This window comes from Hemiscyllium ocellatum, chromosome 36, assembly GCF_020745735.1.
Source record: "Hemiscyllium ocellatum isolate sHemOce1 chromosome 36, sHemOce1.pat.X.cur, whole genome shotgun sequence".
Taxonomy (NCBI): domain Eukaryota; kingdom Metazoa; phylum Chordata; class Chondrichthyes; order Orectolobiformes; family Hemiscylliidae; genus Hemiscyllium; species Hemiscyllium ocellatum.
Genome location: NC_083436.1, coordinates 29486866 through 29504903, shown reverse-complemented (window position 1 = coordinate 29504903; position 18038 = coordinate 29486866). Strand labels below are relative to the sequence as shown.

The 18038-nt window shown below is 36.5% G+C and overlaps 2 protein-coding genes across 5 annotated transcripts in view; one reads left to right on the top strand and one right to left on the bottom strand.

Annotated features, from left to right (window-relative positions):
* Window positions 1–3332, top strand: part of LOC132833439 (protein Hook homolog 3) — an 80656-nt gene extending 77324 nt beyond the window's left edge. For 2 of the 3 annotated variants that reach the window (XM_060851723.1, XM_060851725.1), the window contains exon 23: window positions 2297–3332. In XM_060851723.1, coding sequence (XP_060707706.1) covers window positions 2297–2312 — 16 coding nt within the window. In that variant the 3' untranslated portion in view covers window positions 2313–3332. The other variant, XM_060851722.1, reaches the window with a different exon arrangement.
* A 1623-nt stretch (window positions 3333–4955) lies between these two features.
* pigg (phosphatidylinositol glycan anchor biosynthesis class G) overlaps window positions 4956–18038 on the bottom strand; it is a 38828-nt gene continuing 25745 nt past the window's right edge. For both annotated transcript variants that reach the window (XM_060851602.1, XM_060851603.1), the window contains 5 exons: window positions 16003–16457; window positions 12361–12549; window positions 11019–11328; window positions 8316–8479; window positions 4956–6815 (listed from right to left, as the gene is read on the bottom strand). In XM_060851602.1, coding sequence (XP_060707585.1) covers window positions 6587–6815; window positions 8316–8479; window positions 11019–11328; window positions 12361–12549; window positions 16003–16457 — 1347 coding nt within the window. In that variant the 3' untranslated portion in view covers window positions 4956–6586. The remainder of the gene's footprint in view (window positions 6816–8315; window positions 8480–11018; window positions 11329–12360; window positions 12550–16002; window positions 16458–18038) is intronic.

Sequence of the window (18038 nt, the reverse complement as noted above, 5' to 3'; positions counted from 1 at the left end):
AGCAGCATTGTAGAATAGATGATAAATCATACAGTTTCTTAATGTCTTAAGTCACATGTTTACATTACAGTATTTATGGTAAAAGAACATGCGTGTAAATCAGACATTCGGACTATCATCAAACTTGTTTGAGAACAGATTACTGTATGAATTTTATGTATTTGTACTACAGATTTTTAAGGGAGGTTGGCATTCTAACTCTCCTTGTGTCAAACTTCTTCCCCTCTGGCTCTTATTTGTACACTGTCTCTTGTCTCCCTCTCTCCTCCTCTCTACACCCCACTCCACCCAAATTCTCATCATGCTCATCTTAATCAGTGTTTGAAACAATAATGTTTTCTTTTTTTTTTAGTATTTCAGCTATCTACATTTTCTATCATGAGAAAAGACCATTCAGCCATCAAATCTGCTCTCTCTGGGTCAACACTCCCATCACAACATCCAGCTCTATTTGGAACAAACCTAACATTTTTACCTTTTCTACCTTGCCTGGCATATAATTTCACACATTTATCATTCTTTAGGAGATGTACTTCTGCCTGATTCCTGCTATGGAATATTTTCACCCATTTCCACTTATGCTTTCCTTCTGTTCACTTGAAGCAGTGATGTGAAATTATGTTTCAGTGTTACATACTTTGCTGTGCCTTGATGGTCTTATTTCCAGGATATAAAGCGGTTTCTCATTGGGTTTGGATTTCTTTCTTCTGTGTTCTTTACAGCATAAGTACATATCTCTTTTTGTGATGTGCTGTTTAGAATTGGATTCACTAATTTATGCATAAACACCAGAAATGCCAAAAATGCTCAATAGGTCAAGCAGTTGGCACTTCAAGCATGATGTTCATCAGCATCTGCAGTATTTTACGTCTGTTTCGTAGTACAGTAAATTGTCCCACCAAGATACTAGAAATCTTACAACAACTTCATGGGCTTCTACTAATTATCTTATATGAGCTGTTTAAAATACTTAGTCATACTAGCTATATGTCAGAAAAGTCTCCTCTTCTGATTCTTTTCTAAATATGTCTGAACTCCATTGTAGTCCTCGATATAATTTTTGATCTATATGTTGATCAATAGCCAGTTTTTACTTTTTTTTGGAAAAGCTATTTTACCATTCTAGAGCTAGCCCAACAAATTTGATGCATTTAATTTCAAGTTTCGTATGGGCTAAAATCGTCCCTTTACAGTCTTTGTTTAATACCTATCTTCAGTCTGTTGACACACCTTGGTTTTCTTTTTAACCAGTTTCTTGCCTGGTCCCTTGTTCTTGTAATTAAACTTGAAGAAAAGGACGAGGCCAAGGATTGCGCTCCCATCATGTTGATCCCAAAAGAATGTTAGGTCTTTGTGAAAATATTTTATCCAACTTGTAGCAAAAAGCATTCTTCAGAAGGCCCTACCTTTCTAAATTTTTGCTGGCAGTTTCTAATAAAGTAATCCTTGTACAGATTCTCTTCTAAAACCGTCCCTTTTAATAAAGATTTACTTCAGTTTAAATTATGTACTTGGCTGCAGAATAGTTTGATACCAGGAAAAATCAGATGATTGGTAGTTTAGATGCTTTTCCGAACTCTTTCTCTCCCCCCCCCCCCCCCCCCCCCACCAATTGTTGTTGTTTTTGTTTGTGTAGGCAAATAAAATCTAGAAGGTGTATTCTTGTCAAATGAATAGAAAGATTTATTATGCTTTATTTCTTCCTATGATTAAATGTAAAGATATTTGAAGTTTAAGTTTTGCATTAAATCAACTACTTTTGCAAAGTCCTTTGATAAATCACAAGTTACAGAATTGTTGCATTATTATGAGCTATGATATGAGCTTTCAACACTTGCTTCACAATGGCTTAAGTAGCAGAAATTGAGACAATTTGCCAAAATGCATTAACATTTGTATTATGAAATTTGCATTATTACTGAATGTTGTCAGTGCCCTTAGTTGTTATCAATAGGTGCACCATTCAGAAAAACCTATCCTCTTCATTTATCAGCTACTTTTGTTGCTTACGCAGGTTACATTACTGTCAATAATGATTGAGTACCTGGTTTGGAAAATAATGTCTGAGTTGCTCATTTTTGAACTATTGATGATTAGTCAAGTGGTGTTTTAATACAAAAAAGATTATGATAAGCATGATGACTTGCAATAACTTATTTATTTTGTAACAATATTCCATTCTGGTAGTTATCAAATTTAGAAGCACTAACCCTTCCCAGTAAACGCTATATAAAAGGCATGCAAATTAATCTGTTTTTTTTTCCTTTAATAATTTGTTTTTGTTCTTCATTTGCAGTGACTTGATTGCATGATCTGCAGCATGGCTTTCCAGTACTGGTTGTTCATTTGCATGAGAGTTTGGATGCATAATCTATTAACCTGCTACTGCTCAATTTTCTAACCTGCCTATACAACAGATGTAATGGCTCCAGGTCCTCTATCTAACCTAAATGTCTGGACATATTACTAGAAGGAACTGAACAACACTGGTTAAGCACACTGTGCTTTTCTGGAAGCTGACATCATTCTAACAGACCGGTGGTCTTATCTTTCTGCTAACAATTGAAATCTGTTACCTGATGCTGCATATTCTCGTTGTCCAAAGTGAAACCATGATTCCACCAGTATGGAATGCCAACTTGAGCACAAAAATTAAATTTGTTTCCTGAAATGAGTACCTCCAGTACCATCTTGTGCCATTTTCAAGCCAGTTATTCAAGTGCAAACTGAGTGTATGGGCTCTCCATAATAAAGCTCAATTAAGATTTACAACAAAACGACTTGTATAAACATGAAGCGCCTCAGTACTTCAGTGAATGTCAGTAGCTTTAATACTTGCTAAAGTTGCTTTTTGATTTACATTCTCTTGACTCATAACATGTTCCTGTTTACTATTCAATAATTTTCTGCTTTCTTCTCCAAATGGAAAGAGGAGCCACAAAGTGCAAGTATTCATTATATGCACTATAACATAGTATTGTATTTATTTACTTTTCTGTATTTGGATTGAAATGCAGTATTTCAGACAGTGTTGGAGAATTAAGGAAAGGTTGTTTGTTTGTGTCCCAAAACATGTTAAAATTATTATTGTTGTACTTGAGTTTATTCTCTGCTTCAACCTCATTGTGTAATTGCCTATCTAATGCTGCTTATATAAATTATGTACATATAATAAGCCAACAGAACTGGGTTATCTTTGTTCAGGAAATGTTCACCAAGTGAACAATGTTACACAGTATCTTTCTTCAATGTATCTTTGCCCCAAATGCTCCACATGCTGCAAAAAATGTACAGTTCAATATATTGTAAATAAAGTCTGTCAATAGTTTAAAGTGTTAATCCTGTTCAATACATTACTTACAAAAGTAATAAGCCCTAACTACAGCATGCTTACAAGTAATGATTTGTCACCTACCTGAATATACATAATTGGTTAAAAGAACTCACTCACTCATTATATGGGAGCAAAATTGCCTCCTTGCATTTTGATAATTCCTTAAACTTGAAGTCATCATGGATTCTTATATAATCATTTGATGTATGCTTAATTTTTTGTAGCTATTTTATTTCCATGTCAACAATTTTAAGGGAGATAGCTTCATAATCACAGCACGACTGTCCAAATATGTGATTTAGATTAATTTTTAAAAGTTCATTCATGAATGTGGCCTTGGGCAGCATTTGTTGTTTAGCTCAGAGTCAACCACTTTCCTTTGGTTTTGGAGTCACATGTAGGCTAGACCAGGCAAGAAGGATAAGTTGCCTTTCCACAGGATATCAGTGAATGAGATGTGGTTTCATGATCATTATCAATTTCAACATCTGCCATGTCAGGATTCAAACTCTGGGTCTCTAGATTAGTAATCTAGTGATAATACCACAAGGCCATTATCTTCCCCTATGTTATGAAAGCACTTAAATCTAATGCCATTCAGTGATACAGAAGAAACCGGAGCACCTGGAGGACACAGGCATAATGTGCAAACTCCACACAGACAGTCGCCTGAGGTGGGAATCGAACCTGGGTCCCTGGTCTGAGTCACCGTACTGCCCGAAGTTAAGTTTGTATTTTTTTTAAATTACATGTTAACATTGTGTAGAGTGTCTCCTCTGTGTAATTTGAAGTATATCTTTGTAACAAAAAAATTGGGGTGTGGGGAGGAGGAGAGGGAGGAAGAAGTGCAGCTATCTTCTGAAAGAATAGGAGATTCAGAGGGAGAGATTTTAAAAAATTAATGCTGATGCAAGTGTGGCAGACGTACAAATTTTTCCAGATCATGAGTGAAATCTTAGATCAGTTAATCCAAGAAAAACATCCCCATGAGTTTCAACCATTTGGAGGTCAGGAAACCAGCTCTACTAACACCATCTTGGTAATATAAATTCTGGAAATATTGCTAAGTACTGAATATTTTATGTATGCAATAGACTGACTAAAACTATTGATTTGTCAGTGGCCTTAAAGAACAACTAATTTCAAATTGACACTCAAAGTAATTTCTAACTGGTACACTAATTAGTTTTTACTTGTGTTGTAATTTCTTTTTTCCATTAACTGGAAGGAGGAAGAAACTGCTTACAACCTAAGCCTAATCCCTGTACTCTCACTAAGTCTTTCACCTAAAGTAATATTCTCTTCATTATGCAGGCTATGTAAGCTTTTAACACTTCTCACCTGCCTCTCTCAAATCAGTGATTTTAAATAAGGAAATCTGTCCAAAGGGAATTTTACTACTGCCCCCAGTAATGATCCAACTAAAGATACTTGAAGTACATAAACCTTAAGATTATAAAACAGACCCAATTACTATTCAAAACATGCCGATGAAAGTGACACATGACCCTTTAATTATGCTAAATAACATCCATTATCAGTATGTTTGTGCAATGGTGGTCACATAGAAATGACAAATCTGAAGTCAAGGAAGTAATACTCTTCTGGAAAATAAGTCACTTTATTCTCTTGCTTTGAAAAATAGAAATTTAACTTCCGTGGATCATCAAGCAGACTTAGTAAAACAAAAGATTTTTATTTCATAAGTCCTGTTTATAAATCACACAGTCTAGTCCATTTACACTTTTTTTGAAAAAAGTAGTGTAACTCCTCAATTTATTTAACCGGTGTGGGATCATTAACAACCTCACTAATGCCATTGTGGTTCATCTGTCTGCCCCGGTGTGCAGAAAGTATCCCTAGGCAAAATGAGGATTGCAAATGCTGGAAACCAGAGTCTAGATTAGAGTGGTGCTGGAAAAGCACAGCTGGTCAGGCAGCATCTGAGGAGCAGGAAAATCGACGGTTCGAGTCCTGATGAAGGGCTTTTGCCCGAACCATCGATTTTCCTGCTCCTCGGATGCAGCCTGACTGACTGTGCTTTTCTAGCACCACTCTGATCTAGAAATTATCCCTGTCTACTTTTATCAAAGCTAACAATCCCCCATCTGTCCTGATAGAATAAGGCTATGTAACTGGTGGCAAGTGTAGAATGATTTGTACATTAATTCTTGTAGAATTTTAACACTGGCTGTACTGAAATTCTGTTGGACAGATGGAGAGGACAGTATAGAAATGCAAATCTACATTTTGTCTTTGTACTTTATGTTCTTGTAAACATACTTAAAATCACCTGATCTTTTCCTACTCAAGTCATAACAGGTTCTGAAGCATGCATGTTAAATCCCAGTTATCCATTTAGTTTCCCATTGCTGCAGACTCGGCCATTCTTGATGTCGTGGACTAAGTTAGACTCAATACAACAGGTGAGACTGAAGTAATAATCTGCTTGAGCTTAATCATCCAATTTCATTTACTTACAAGAATGTGAATTCAGGTTAAAATGCCATATAATAAAATATAAACCTCAAAAACAATGGCAAGATTGATGAGCGGAGTATTCTAGCCCTTAGTTAAATTTTTTGAAGCATGAATTCATTTAGTGTTGGTCTGGGGTTGCTGAATTATGTAAACTTGACTCATAAGCCCTGTTGGTCTTTGCTAATATATTCTCATGGACCAGAGCCAACTGTTCTACCGAAAATTCAAATGAAATTTCTTGAAACATCGTGGTGGGGTTCAAATCTAAGGCAGTCACCAAAACAGAATTTTTAAGAGGTTGGTTTAAAAAAAGATAATGTTTGATATTTGAAATTTGCTGCTACAACTTGTTTTGTTAAAGTCCATAAAATTATATTTTCAAAAACCTATTTTTTTGAAATAAAGGTATACTGAAGGGTATAGAAAGAGGAGTGAAAATAAACTGTTTGTATATGCGGGTTCTCTTTTTCGTATGGGCAATGTGTTAAATGCTCTCAAAAAGGAAGACACTGTTCAATAATTTCAGGGTTGGGGTAAGATAATAAAACTAATCTTTGGTAGCAGCAGAAAATGGGTAATAGATTCATTGTTGTCCATGCTCTTTCACCTCTTAAAAGTTCTTTTGGGTGCAGATTTTTAAGAGTTATAAAACAGAAGCGATAGTTTTATATTGCAATTTCACACAATCTCAACTATTTGCTTTCACAAGAATTGAAATTACATTATAGATTTTGAAAATTTTTACAAATATACACACAAATCCAGTACACTTCACTTTTTTAAGATTGTTGTCATCCGTTTCTGATCCATTGCTGTGAACATGACACAGGCTGCTGCTGTCACAAGTGTATGCATACCTTCGTACAGCAATTTTGGAGAGAAAACACTCCAGACAAATAGATGATAGCGAAGAGAGGTAACCAGAATAATATAAACTGACGCTGGGATTGCTCGTAATAGAACTAAACAGTAACAGCTGTGCCCCACTGCTGCCGAATACCTGTCACAGGAAAAGCAAGAAAGCTTAACATGAATAACATTACTGGTCAAAACCTGCTTAGGCCAAGATTAATTGAAACTGTAACTCTGCTTTTCTCTTCTCATTTTCACACCTAGTGGCATGTGAGGCAAATAAACACATGGCTACATATCTCTGGGACAGCAAAAAAATATTAAAACCAAACTGGTTCACTACCAAACAATAGGGTCATCATAATTTTTACCAATAGAACTTCTGAATTTTCAATTTTAAAACTATATTGAAGACATTTGACAGGGAAAGCCATTGATATAGCAGTTAAGGATCCTTTATTGAAATATCCTCTGATAATGCCTTGGAACTAGCCTCTGACAACTATAACCATCATTCTTTGTGTCAGGTATAACTCCAGTCAATGGGAGATATTTCCTTGGGAAAAAAAAATCCAACCCTGAAGTAATCAACACTGAACTCATGCTCTACGTAGATCACAAAAGGAAGATAGCTACTTTCTTACTAATGATCCTGAACAAAGCATAGCGATGAATAGAACAGTGTTAACCCTAGATATAACTTTATGCATCTTTAATCTGTTATGAAGAGAAATATCCATTATAGAAGAACATAGCTATATGTCATGCAGCAACAACTGTAGAATTCAACTTGAAAATTGTATAGTTATTAAGTCATATTTAGTATTCAAAGTGGATAGTACTGCAAAAAGAGATGAGATTTAAAGTAGTGCCCAAATTAAACAAGTTGCATTTATCTAGTAACTTTACTGTAATAGCGCATCCTAAGGTACTTTATGGAGGTGTTATAAAAACAAAACATGACATCAAGTGAACACAAAGATTATTAGGGAGCTTGGCCAAAAGCTTAGTCAGAGAAATAGGTTTTAATGGGTGTCTAAAGGAAGAAAATAAGATAGAAAGCTGGAGGTTATTTCACAGATTTAGGCTTAGGTACAGCCACCAACAACGGAGCAAATCAAATATGAGCTGCTCAAGAGGTCAAACCTAGCACCGCAAATGCAGAGGATTGTAGGAAGATTAAAAATAGGCAGGAGCCAGGCACAGGGACTTAAAAATCAGGTTGAGAGTTTTAAAAATGAAGCTTTTATTTAAGCAGAAGGCAGGGTGTGTCAACAAATACAAGGACGATTGTTGAACAGGATGTGGGCAACAGAGTTCTGGGGGAACATACAAAATAGTTGATCCAATTACGTTTCAATTCAACATTTCCATTCACTAAGATAATCTTGAACTCCCTTGCCAAAAAAAAATGTATTGCTGTCTGCCTTAAATAGTGTTCCAAAGTAGCACAAACCTTACAGATAAAATTCTCTACTCTGTCCAAGGGAAACCTCTAATTTTAATATCCCATCTAACCTCAAGTTTAAATTTATTTGTTAGATTTACAAACGACTAAATTCTGATCTGGGATTATGAAGAAGCTGTGATTGTTTTTTCCCCCTTTTTTAATATTTTGTCAAAGGACAAAAACTAAATAAATCATTACCTGTTTCTCTCTGAGCTCATGTAACATGTTAGATGCACAGCCCACAGTAGTGGGCCTATATAAGTGCTGAATAGTGTAAGGAAGACTGCTGGCAATTCGACATAATTCTCGAAACCCACAAAACCAGCTGATACGTCCACAGTTGCAATGCTATTCGAATTTCCCTGTACAGAAAATTAAAGTTCAATGAAATTAAAATGATTGCATATCTGATTTTGAAGTTACCTTTCCAATATAAACGGACTGCCATAAGTGACAGAACAGACACAAAAAAATCAAAAATTGTTGTAATATATTCTATCTGACAATTTACAAATGAAAGACTTATGTACAAAAAAAATCAAAAACAGACACATCAATTCTAAAACTCATTTGCGCTAAAAAAACAAAGTTACCACTACATAATACAGATTAATTTTATCTTCTAGTATTAAATCTAAGGCCAGGTGAGGTGGAAAAACTGTCACCTTTCAATGCACTAAAGCATACTGACATTTCTTACGGTTGCAATCTGCTGAAATATATCATTAAGTCTGACTTGTTTAATGGTGGAATTTTGAACATCAAACAAATTAAAGTTGCTAAAACAGATGGATAAGTTTTGTTATGTTTACAAAACTGTATGCAAACCAGAGAAACTCAGATCTGTAATGCAGTTAAGAACTGAGAAAGAAATAGTTTCGTTTTAATTTTCATGGCTGAAAAAATATTAAGGCATTCAAGGCCTCCATAGATCGTGCTTTTATGTTGCTTCAACTTTGTTGTAAATGTATTTATTTGTTTAATGGCTTAGGTTATCTAGGGACAGATGAGTAAGGCCATGAAAATTTCATGCAATGATACCTTGCAATGCTGTGCTGATAGATGTAAGTGTAAACCAAGTGTAAGGGGCATTAATACCGGAGATAATGTAATGCCTTTTCCCTGTAAATGAGAGAAACTATTGTAACTGTTATGTGAAATCATCATTGTGTGCTTCCTCTAAGTAGCTTTTCCTTAAAAATAACTAAGCGAAGACTCTGATGTCTATCATTTTTATATCTTGCACAGAGACAACAGCTCCAAGCTTGTTTTGAGCAGTACAAATCAGAAAATGATGATCCTGTCCACCAATATACTGAACCCTGAAGCTGCTATGTTTTGTGGAATATGATGACAGCGGATGAATGTGATAGTGCACAAGATTAGAAAGATTGTATTTAGGACTTTTTTTGTGGTTAAATGATAATAAACGAGGAGCACCTGTAACATGTCTAACACAAGTTTTCATAATAACAGGCAGCTTTTTTTTGTAGTTAGGTTATAACCTTTTAGAACTCAAAATCTGGATATTTTATTTATCCTTTCAGTAGCTACAAGTACACAGACAGCTCATGTGATGTTTTGCACTGCACCACTGGTACAGGTAAGTGAAAGCTAAAGAGCTTTCACAGAATGAATCAAATGTTAGGAATGCAAAACATACTTAAATTAGTCTTGGCAAAAGTTAACATAGTACTGTTGTTGCACAAAATTAGGGAAATTATGAGGTGGCACCCTAGTACTCAGCTCAGTAGTTGTAACAAAAGTCTGCCATAGGCTTTGCATTATCACTGGGGCTGTCTGATCATTTCCTGTAACTGTGCATTTGGAGCTGTCATTCCTGGTACAAGTATAATGATTCCAAGATTATCCTAGCATTTTAGCAACCAAAAGGATGCAGACTCTTCCACTTGGGAATCCATTCTGTTGTATAATTATAAGTCATCATGGAAGTTTATTTTATCTGAAACTGATTCTAGAACTTTTATGAATCCATGATATCAATATTAAATGGACATGTCAATACATGCAGTTTGGAAAATTGCATCTTCAGTTATAGGATACTGTCTTGTTAGTTCTAGATGAACCTTTGAGATTTCAAACAAAAGGGAAAATTTCAATTTGCAACACAGCAAGTCTGAAACTGTTATGATGACGACGACTCTGCCCATTACCCCATCTTGCCAAAGACTGTAGAGTGCTCTTCAGAGTCTGAGTTAGTGCAAGCTAATAAGAATTTGATATTCATTTGATGATCAGAGGGACCCTAGTGTGCATCTCCACAGGTAGAAGGGCAGGTGGATAAGATGGCTAAGGCATTTGGGATACTGCCTTTATTTGTTGAGACATGGAATATAAGAAAAGGGATGGTCATGCTAGAACTGTATAATTGGGCCACAGCTGAAGTATTGCATGCAGTTCTGATCACCACATTATTGGAAGGATGTGACTGCATGAGAGAGACTGCGGAGATTTACCAGGATACTGTGTGGGCTGGAGGGTCTGAGCAGTAAGGAAAGATTGGATAAGTGGTATTGATTTCCTTGAAACAGTGAACGTTGAGAGGGGAATCTGACAGAAATATACAAGGTTAAGGGGCATTGGGTATGAAGGCACCTTTTGTCAAATAGGTTTTAAATAATTCAGGACAACCAGAAAGGAGGAATCAAAATCTTGAAAAAAGCTTTAGTGAAGTTAGTTTTGCATTTTTCAGATAAAATCTTTTTGAGTTTTGTAACTGTCGTAAGTGCATTACTAACTTGGAAACTGATGCTGGTGGTAAATAATTGGCATCTTATTAAGGTCCAATAGCTTAAAAACACAAAACCATCATCCTTTGTTAGAAACTAAGCCTTGGAATTATGCATGCTAAAAAAAAACCGAGAGAGAATAAAAATGTACCTGAAAGTAAAAAGACGCCTGGCCAAACCAATAATATATTATGGTAATTTGCGCTGCATCATAATCCAGTATTCTCCATATAAATTTTGTTAAGATTAATTGAACGACAAGGATAAACAACAAGACTGGCAAGTTGTGAGGGCGAAGCAGCAGTGCAGCCAAGAGCACAAGTCCGTTGTACATTTCCCAGAGTCCCCTACTGTTTGTTGTCGTGTCAGGGAAAGCGAATGCAGATTTCAACAGGTCTTTAACTCCCGTAAAAAGGATTCCGAGGATAAACACATAAACAAAACGTGCTTCAATAATTCCCCTAACAAAAACAAAACAAAACGGTGCATTTGTAATATGAACAGTACAATTCACCAATGCGTTGAATGGCTTCCTCTGTGCTATAAATGACTATGACTTTCAGTTTGCACTAACTCAGATTCTGAAGAGCACTCTGGTTAGATCTAGTCTGACATCTTTCCACATATCCCTACAATCTTTCCCCCAAGTATTTCTCTCTTTTCACCATCCTAAAAGATGGTATTCTAATCCAATCCACTGTAGTTTTCCACAAGTTGACTCTGGCTCTTTTGCCAACTGCTCCCAATCTGTGTCTTCTCATTATTTCTCTCTATCAGCTGTACACTTTTCATGATTTTAAACACCTAGTATCAGACAGAAGGGGCAACAGCAATACAACATTTGCAACACAGGATTATAGAAAGCACAACCTTGGAAACCACGTTTCTTGACTGATTCGACACTGATAACAACAGTTACAATACATGGTGCCCTTCTCAACCCACACCCCACATCCTTCACACTAGCTAGTTAAGTCAGAAGAACTAAAAAGGAAATCTCCAATGATCCATAGTCTGCCGACAGTGACTTTATGCTTTTGGTCAGCTTGAGGGACAACATATGTAAAAACCATCACCAAGTTTATGAGTTTTCTCTACTGTGAAACAGTGCAAGTAGACTGTCAACTGTCCAATATGGAGTACATATTCTTTCACTTTATTTACCCAAATTCAGAATTTAAGTACAGATTGACAAAGCAAAAACCTGTGGTAAAACAATTACCAAAAGAACTTAACCAGTTAAAACCCCAGAAATTATTGGGAACAGTAGTTAAACATTTTTTTACTGCTTCTCCAACCAGCAGATGTGGAGCAGATCTCTGGACGAATCCAAGTCTCCAGTCCTACTCCACCTGGATGACGATCCATGAATAATTATTCAATTTACATAACATATCTAAAATTATGAGCTTAATTCTTTAAATGTAATGCTTAAATTGTGACATTAATCTTAACAAATGGGACAACTCCTTCAACATTATCAAAGAACTTACTTTGAAATATGTTTATCTGGATTCCATGGGAATGTTAGGTTTCCAATTGCTGCCCGATAGCAGTAAATTCCCACCAACCCCAGTGCCAGTGCTGCTTTAGAAACAGTGGAACATGTCCTCTGAACCAAAATAAAGATCAAAAAGAGCGAAACTGCTGCCAGTATGGAGAGTTCAGTTCTATGACTGGAGCTGCAAAGCAAAAACATGTAATTAGCATCTGTTGAACCAAGTTATCAAGATAACTTGACCAAAATGAAAGATTGCTGGAGAAACTCAACAGCTCTGGCAGCATCTGTGGAGAGGAATTAGAGCTTGAGTCCAGTGACACTTCTTCACCACCACTGTCCACCACCCCCTCAATTCATATTTTGGAAATACTAATTTTGCATGATATAATGGCTTGGATTCTACAGTAAGAATAGCAATGGGGCTATCAGTGCTCACTGTTATTCGAGAATAAGCTGGATAGCAACTTCATTAATTGTACACAGAGTTAAATGCAGAAATCAGGAAGTTGCTTAGTTGCCTTGTTTCCCGAAAAGCTTTGCTCTAAATGTATCTCAGCAATTACAGCGTCAAATTACGATACTTACACGATTGATGCTGATTAAACTCAATAGAAAGTTAACGCTTGTTCATACCAATATAAGTAAATTTGTACAGCCATGATCAGTCTTTCTTACTGTTAAATATCCTCTCTGGCACTGAAATTAACTAAAATGTGGAGTCTCATTTCTTCAGATTTTAGTTATTGGGTATTTTATTTTTAAACCCTTTTTTACCTAACCTAAGTTGGAGTCTAATTCATGATTGATAAAAATCTTTGTCAAGATGAATTACTATGTAATATATATTTTAAATTAAGTGTTCAGAAAGAACTAGAGAATCTTTAAAATATTTTTATATTTTCTGAGATTACCAAACGGGCAACACGGTGGCCCAGTGGTTAGCACTGCTGCCTCAGCACCGGGGACCCAGGTTTGATTCCAGCCTTTGGCGACTGTGTATAGAGTTTGCACATTCTCCCAGTGTCTGCGAGGGTTTCCTCCCACAATCTGAAGGTGTGCAGGTGAAGTGGAGTGGTCATGCTAAGTTGCCCCATAGTGTTCAGGGATGTGCAGGCTAGATGGATTAGCCATTGGAAAGGAGGATGGGGGCTAGGTCAGGATGGGATGCTCTTTGCAGGATTGAGGTAGATTTGATGGGCCGAGTGGCCTCTTCCTGCACTGTAGGGGATTCGAAGATTCCATTTTAAAAAATTGTATTAAAATGAAGTAAATAATCTAAATGCATTCCACCAATTATAAATAAAGCTGGAGGGAACATGAGTTAGAAACTAAAGAACCTACTTGACCAACCGTGTTTTGAGGAAAGGACAAGCTAAATAGACAGTAGAAACCTTACAATATATCATTCTCAAGCCTTTCAGAGGCACTGAACAAAGTTTTGGATTTAAGAATATATATATATATATAGGTAAGATTAAATCTATGGGTCTACCTGATAACTTGTTCAATCCAATATGAAATTAGTTGCAAAATTGGAAAACAATTAGTACTTGTCGGAGCAGTAATGTTGGAATGGAGGCAAGGAACTGGAATAGATTGAAGAGTGTATGGAGTTCAGGCATCAATGCTGAGCCTAATTCAGCTTTTAATTTACAAATGATTTAAAGTTAGAAATCCAACTTAAACCAGTCAAGTTTGATACTCAACTAGAGGGAGCTGTTGTATTGAAGGAGACAGGTTATAATTGACAGAATGGTGGTTACAAAATAAACAACAGAATAAAATATAGAAACAGAGTAGGTCATCTAGCCCCTCGAGCCTGTTCCACCATTCAATGAGATCACGGCTGATTTGTGGCTTAACTCCATACACAGTACCTGTCTTTGGCCCATATCCCTTCATATCTTTGCTGAAGAAAAGAAAATGTCAGATCTAAAATTAACAACTGTAGTTTGTGGAAGAGAGTTCCAAACCTCTCCCACCCATTGTGTGTAGAAGTGCTTCCTAACATCTCTCCTGAAAAGTCTGGCCCCCTACGGGCGGCACAGTGGTTAGCACTGCTGCCTGACAGCGTCAGAGACCCAGGTTCAATTCCCGCCTCAGGCAACTGTGTGGAGTTTGCACATTCTTCCCGTGTCTGGTGGGTTTCCTCCAGGTGTTCCGGTTTCCTCCCACAGTCCAAAAATGTGCAGGTTAGGTGAATTGGCCATGCTAAATTGCCTGTAGTGTTAGGTGAAGGGGTAAATGTAGGGTAATGGGTCTGGGTGGGTTGCGCTTCGGCGGGTCGGTGTGGACTTGTTGGGCCAAAGGACCTGTTTCCACACTGTGTAAACTTAAAATCTAATCTTAAAAAAAATCTAATTCTCAGACTGTGACCCTAGTTCTAGAATATCCAACCAGTGGAAACTGTTTATCTTTATCTACCCCATCGTTTCCTGTTAATATCTTGAAGACTTCCATCGGATCATCCCTTAACTTTCAAAATTCTAGGGAAAACAAACCTCTGTGTAATCTCTCCTAATAACTTAACCCCGAAATCTAGGAATCACTTTTGTAAACCTACAAGTGGAGTACTGCAAGAAGCACGTAGAATAATAGCAGACGGAATAAAAGACACAAACCATTAACCATGATGATTAAAATACTACAAGTTGCAAGAAACAACAGTCATCATAAATATTACAAATGAGGTTGAAATTGCTCCAGGTGACAGTTACAGTGTCATGAAGTCTAGTAAGTTTAAAAGCAAGAGAATTAGAATAGATAGCAGCTGAGCTTTTATATTCACACATCAGGTTGTGAGATGTGGTTATGCACTTCCAAGTTTCAGCAGTTAGCGATTGATGCAGAACCAGACCATATTTAGGAACAGTTAGATACACAGATGCTTTATTATCCTTCAATGTGGAGTAGGGCAGACTGGGGTTCAACAACAGAAAGGGTTGCTTCAGCCTGTTTTTATGTGGTAATTTCTGTATTATTTTGTGATTCATGAATTGTTTAAAATGTTGCTCAGCACTGAACAGCCATACACACACAAACTTAATTGTAGCATTTATTGTGATTACTGGCCATTGTGCTTAGACTTAAAATAGCCAATTTTCAACAAAATTATTTTGCAAAAGGTTGATTATAAAACATGGAAAAAACAACTTGCATTGATATAAAGCTTGTTATGACCATGTGGTGTCTCAAATCAGTTTTCAATCAATGAAGAACTTCCACTTTTGAAGTGTAGCCATTATTGTAGTGGATGAAACATGGCTGTCAGTAACTGCACAGAAAACACTCAAAGAGCAATGTGGTAACAACTAGTTAAACTGTTTTTGTGATATTGACTAAAAGATATATATTGGTCAAAATAGCAGTAATAATGCCCTAGACCTTTTCTCATTGGCGCCATAGAATTTACCCAGGGAGGCAGATGGGACTTCAATTTAACCTGTCATCTGAAAGGCAGTAAATTTGACAGTGCAATGCTCTCTCAGTGCTGGAATGTCACCTTTCACTTTTATACTTGCACATGGAAGGGAACCCGAATCTTGCGAGTCAGAAGCGAGAGGGCTACCAACTGACAATTTCAATGTTTTGTGTGTCGAGAAGGAATCAAATGCAAGACTATAGTTATATCTACCTAGTCAGCCAGTGGCCAAAGTCTGGTTCGTGAGCCCATTTGATCCCAGTCTGGTTGAGGGAGCGGAGTACCCGACAAAACACTAGGATAATCCAGGGGCTCAATAAAGTCAGCCACTTTTCATAGCTTTCACCCGAACGTGTATAACCTTTGGATGTATCATCTTTCTGGTCACAACTGGAAGTTTCAAATAAGCCATGGATAGCAGTTTGCTGTTCATGGCAATCATCGTCTTCTGGATTCTTGCTTTGTTTTGATTTGAGGTCATTGGCTGCAAAGTATTTTCTGCAGACATCTTGAAAGAGCACCAACAAAAGCGTGTTGGTAAGGAAGTACCACGTTTGATGTTCTTCTTCTATAAAACTGCTGGATCCGAGGCTCAAGGTATGTCCAAATGTCCCAAGTAACAGAAGCAAATCTAATTCAGACCAGCTCGAATTGGCTGCTGCACAACTCTGTGCGGGAAAGAAAACACACAAGTTAATAAGACAGGAAACTGTTTTAATGGATTTGTTCAACAATTGTCACTGATTTTGTATCAAATTCAATTACATTATAAATTTTCTATTAATTTAGAACGTCAGCAATCAGTAAAAAAAAACATGAAAATTCAAAACATGCTTCAATGTTATTAAAAATAAAAATCACAACAGGACAGTAAATAACCTCAGGTGGAAACTTCAATCCATGGGGTTGGGTGAATATAATAAATACTGTTCTATAATATTCACATACAAATAACTGTCCTATTATTGACCCACAACATTAATTCTACTAATACAAGAATCTGCAATGAAATGGAATGTTGGACAGTTTGTGAAACTTGGATCAACACCGTAATAAATCCACAAATAGTACCCATGCCAGCAGCAGAGGAAGTATTAACAATCCAGAGAAAAATAGCAAAATTTCCAATATGGCCCAATTGGGCATTTTAGCTCTTACATGAGAAAATAATGAAGATTTTATTCACCAATCCTTTCAACCCCATTTCTTTTGGCCACCAACACAACCTAAACTTGAATGCAGATGTCATTCCTGCTTCAAGCATTGACCCAATAATTAATTCCACAGCCTGAACAATTTCCCTTTCCCCTTTATTCTAACTTGCTTAAAATTTAACTTGTGTTGACAGCCCCTTCCTCTAGACCCTCAATTAAGAAAGAGCACAAATAAATAGGCTATATATTATATGTTCACAACCTCAGGGCATCCCAGTGCCTGTAAAGCGCTTTGAGGTTTTGAATTGTAGTCACTGCTTGAATGTTGGGAGATACAAAAAATAATCTATTTTAATGACACTGATTGTGAGATAAATATAGGTCAGCACATCAGGGAGAATACTCCTGTTCCTCTACTTTCAGATCTACATGACATTGTAGACCTGGTTTAATGTTTCATCTGAAAGATGACACTACTGACATGACAGCAGTTCTGTCCTTATTACAGTGTAAATTATGTGCTCAATTCACCACGTATGACCTTGAACCTACAACCTCCTTGGACACAAGAGTATTAGCACTGAACCACCTGTGACAGTCTGCTGCCTGTTTTAGCATTACATCATTTACAAAATAGTCACAACATTTTCCTATTACTGTGCCACATAACAGAAAATGTAAATTCTTATGTTTTCTGTAAATTTGTATTTCCTCATACTAGATAAACTTCTAACAAATATGCACTGTACCCTCTTTAAAGATTCATTATACCTCCTACAATATTTCCGAACAACCTTCTAACTGAGAGCTTAATATTTTACACAAGTTCATCATTTACCTGTAATAAAATCCAGAATATAATTTTTATGGTTTTATCGATTGAAGCTAACACCTTCATTACCCTGTGATATGGACCTCCAAATTCCTCTGGTCGTGGACAGCCTAGAGCTTATTTTCAGTCACAGTAAAATTATCAATGTTTATTTCTGGAACATTTTCACAAGAGTTCTACTAGATGCTATTCTCTCATCTTATCAATATCCTTTGATTTTTTTTAAAAATAAAGACAATTAAGTAGACCTCCCATTTTGACAT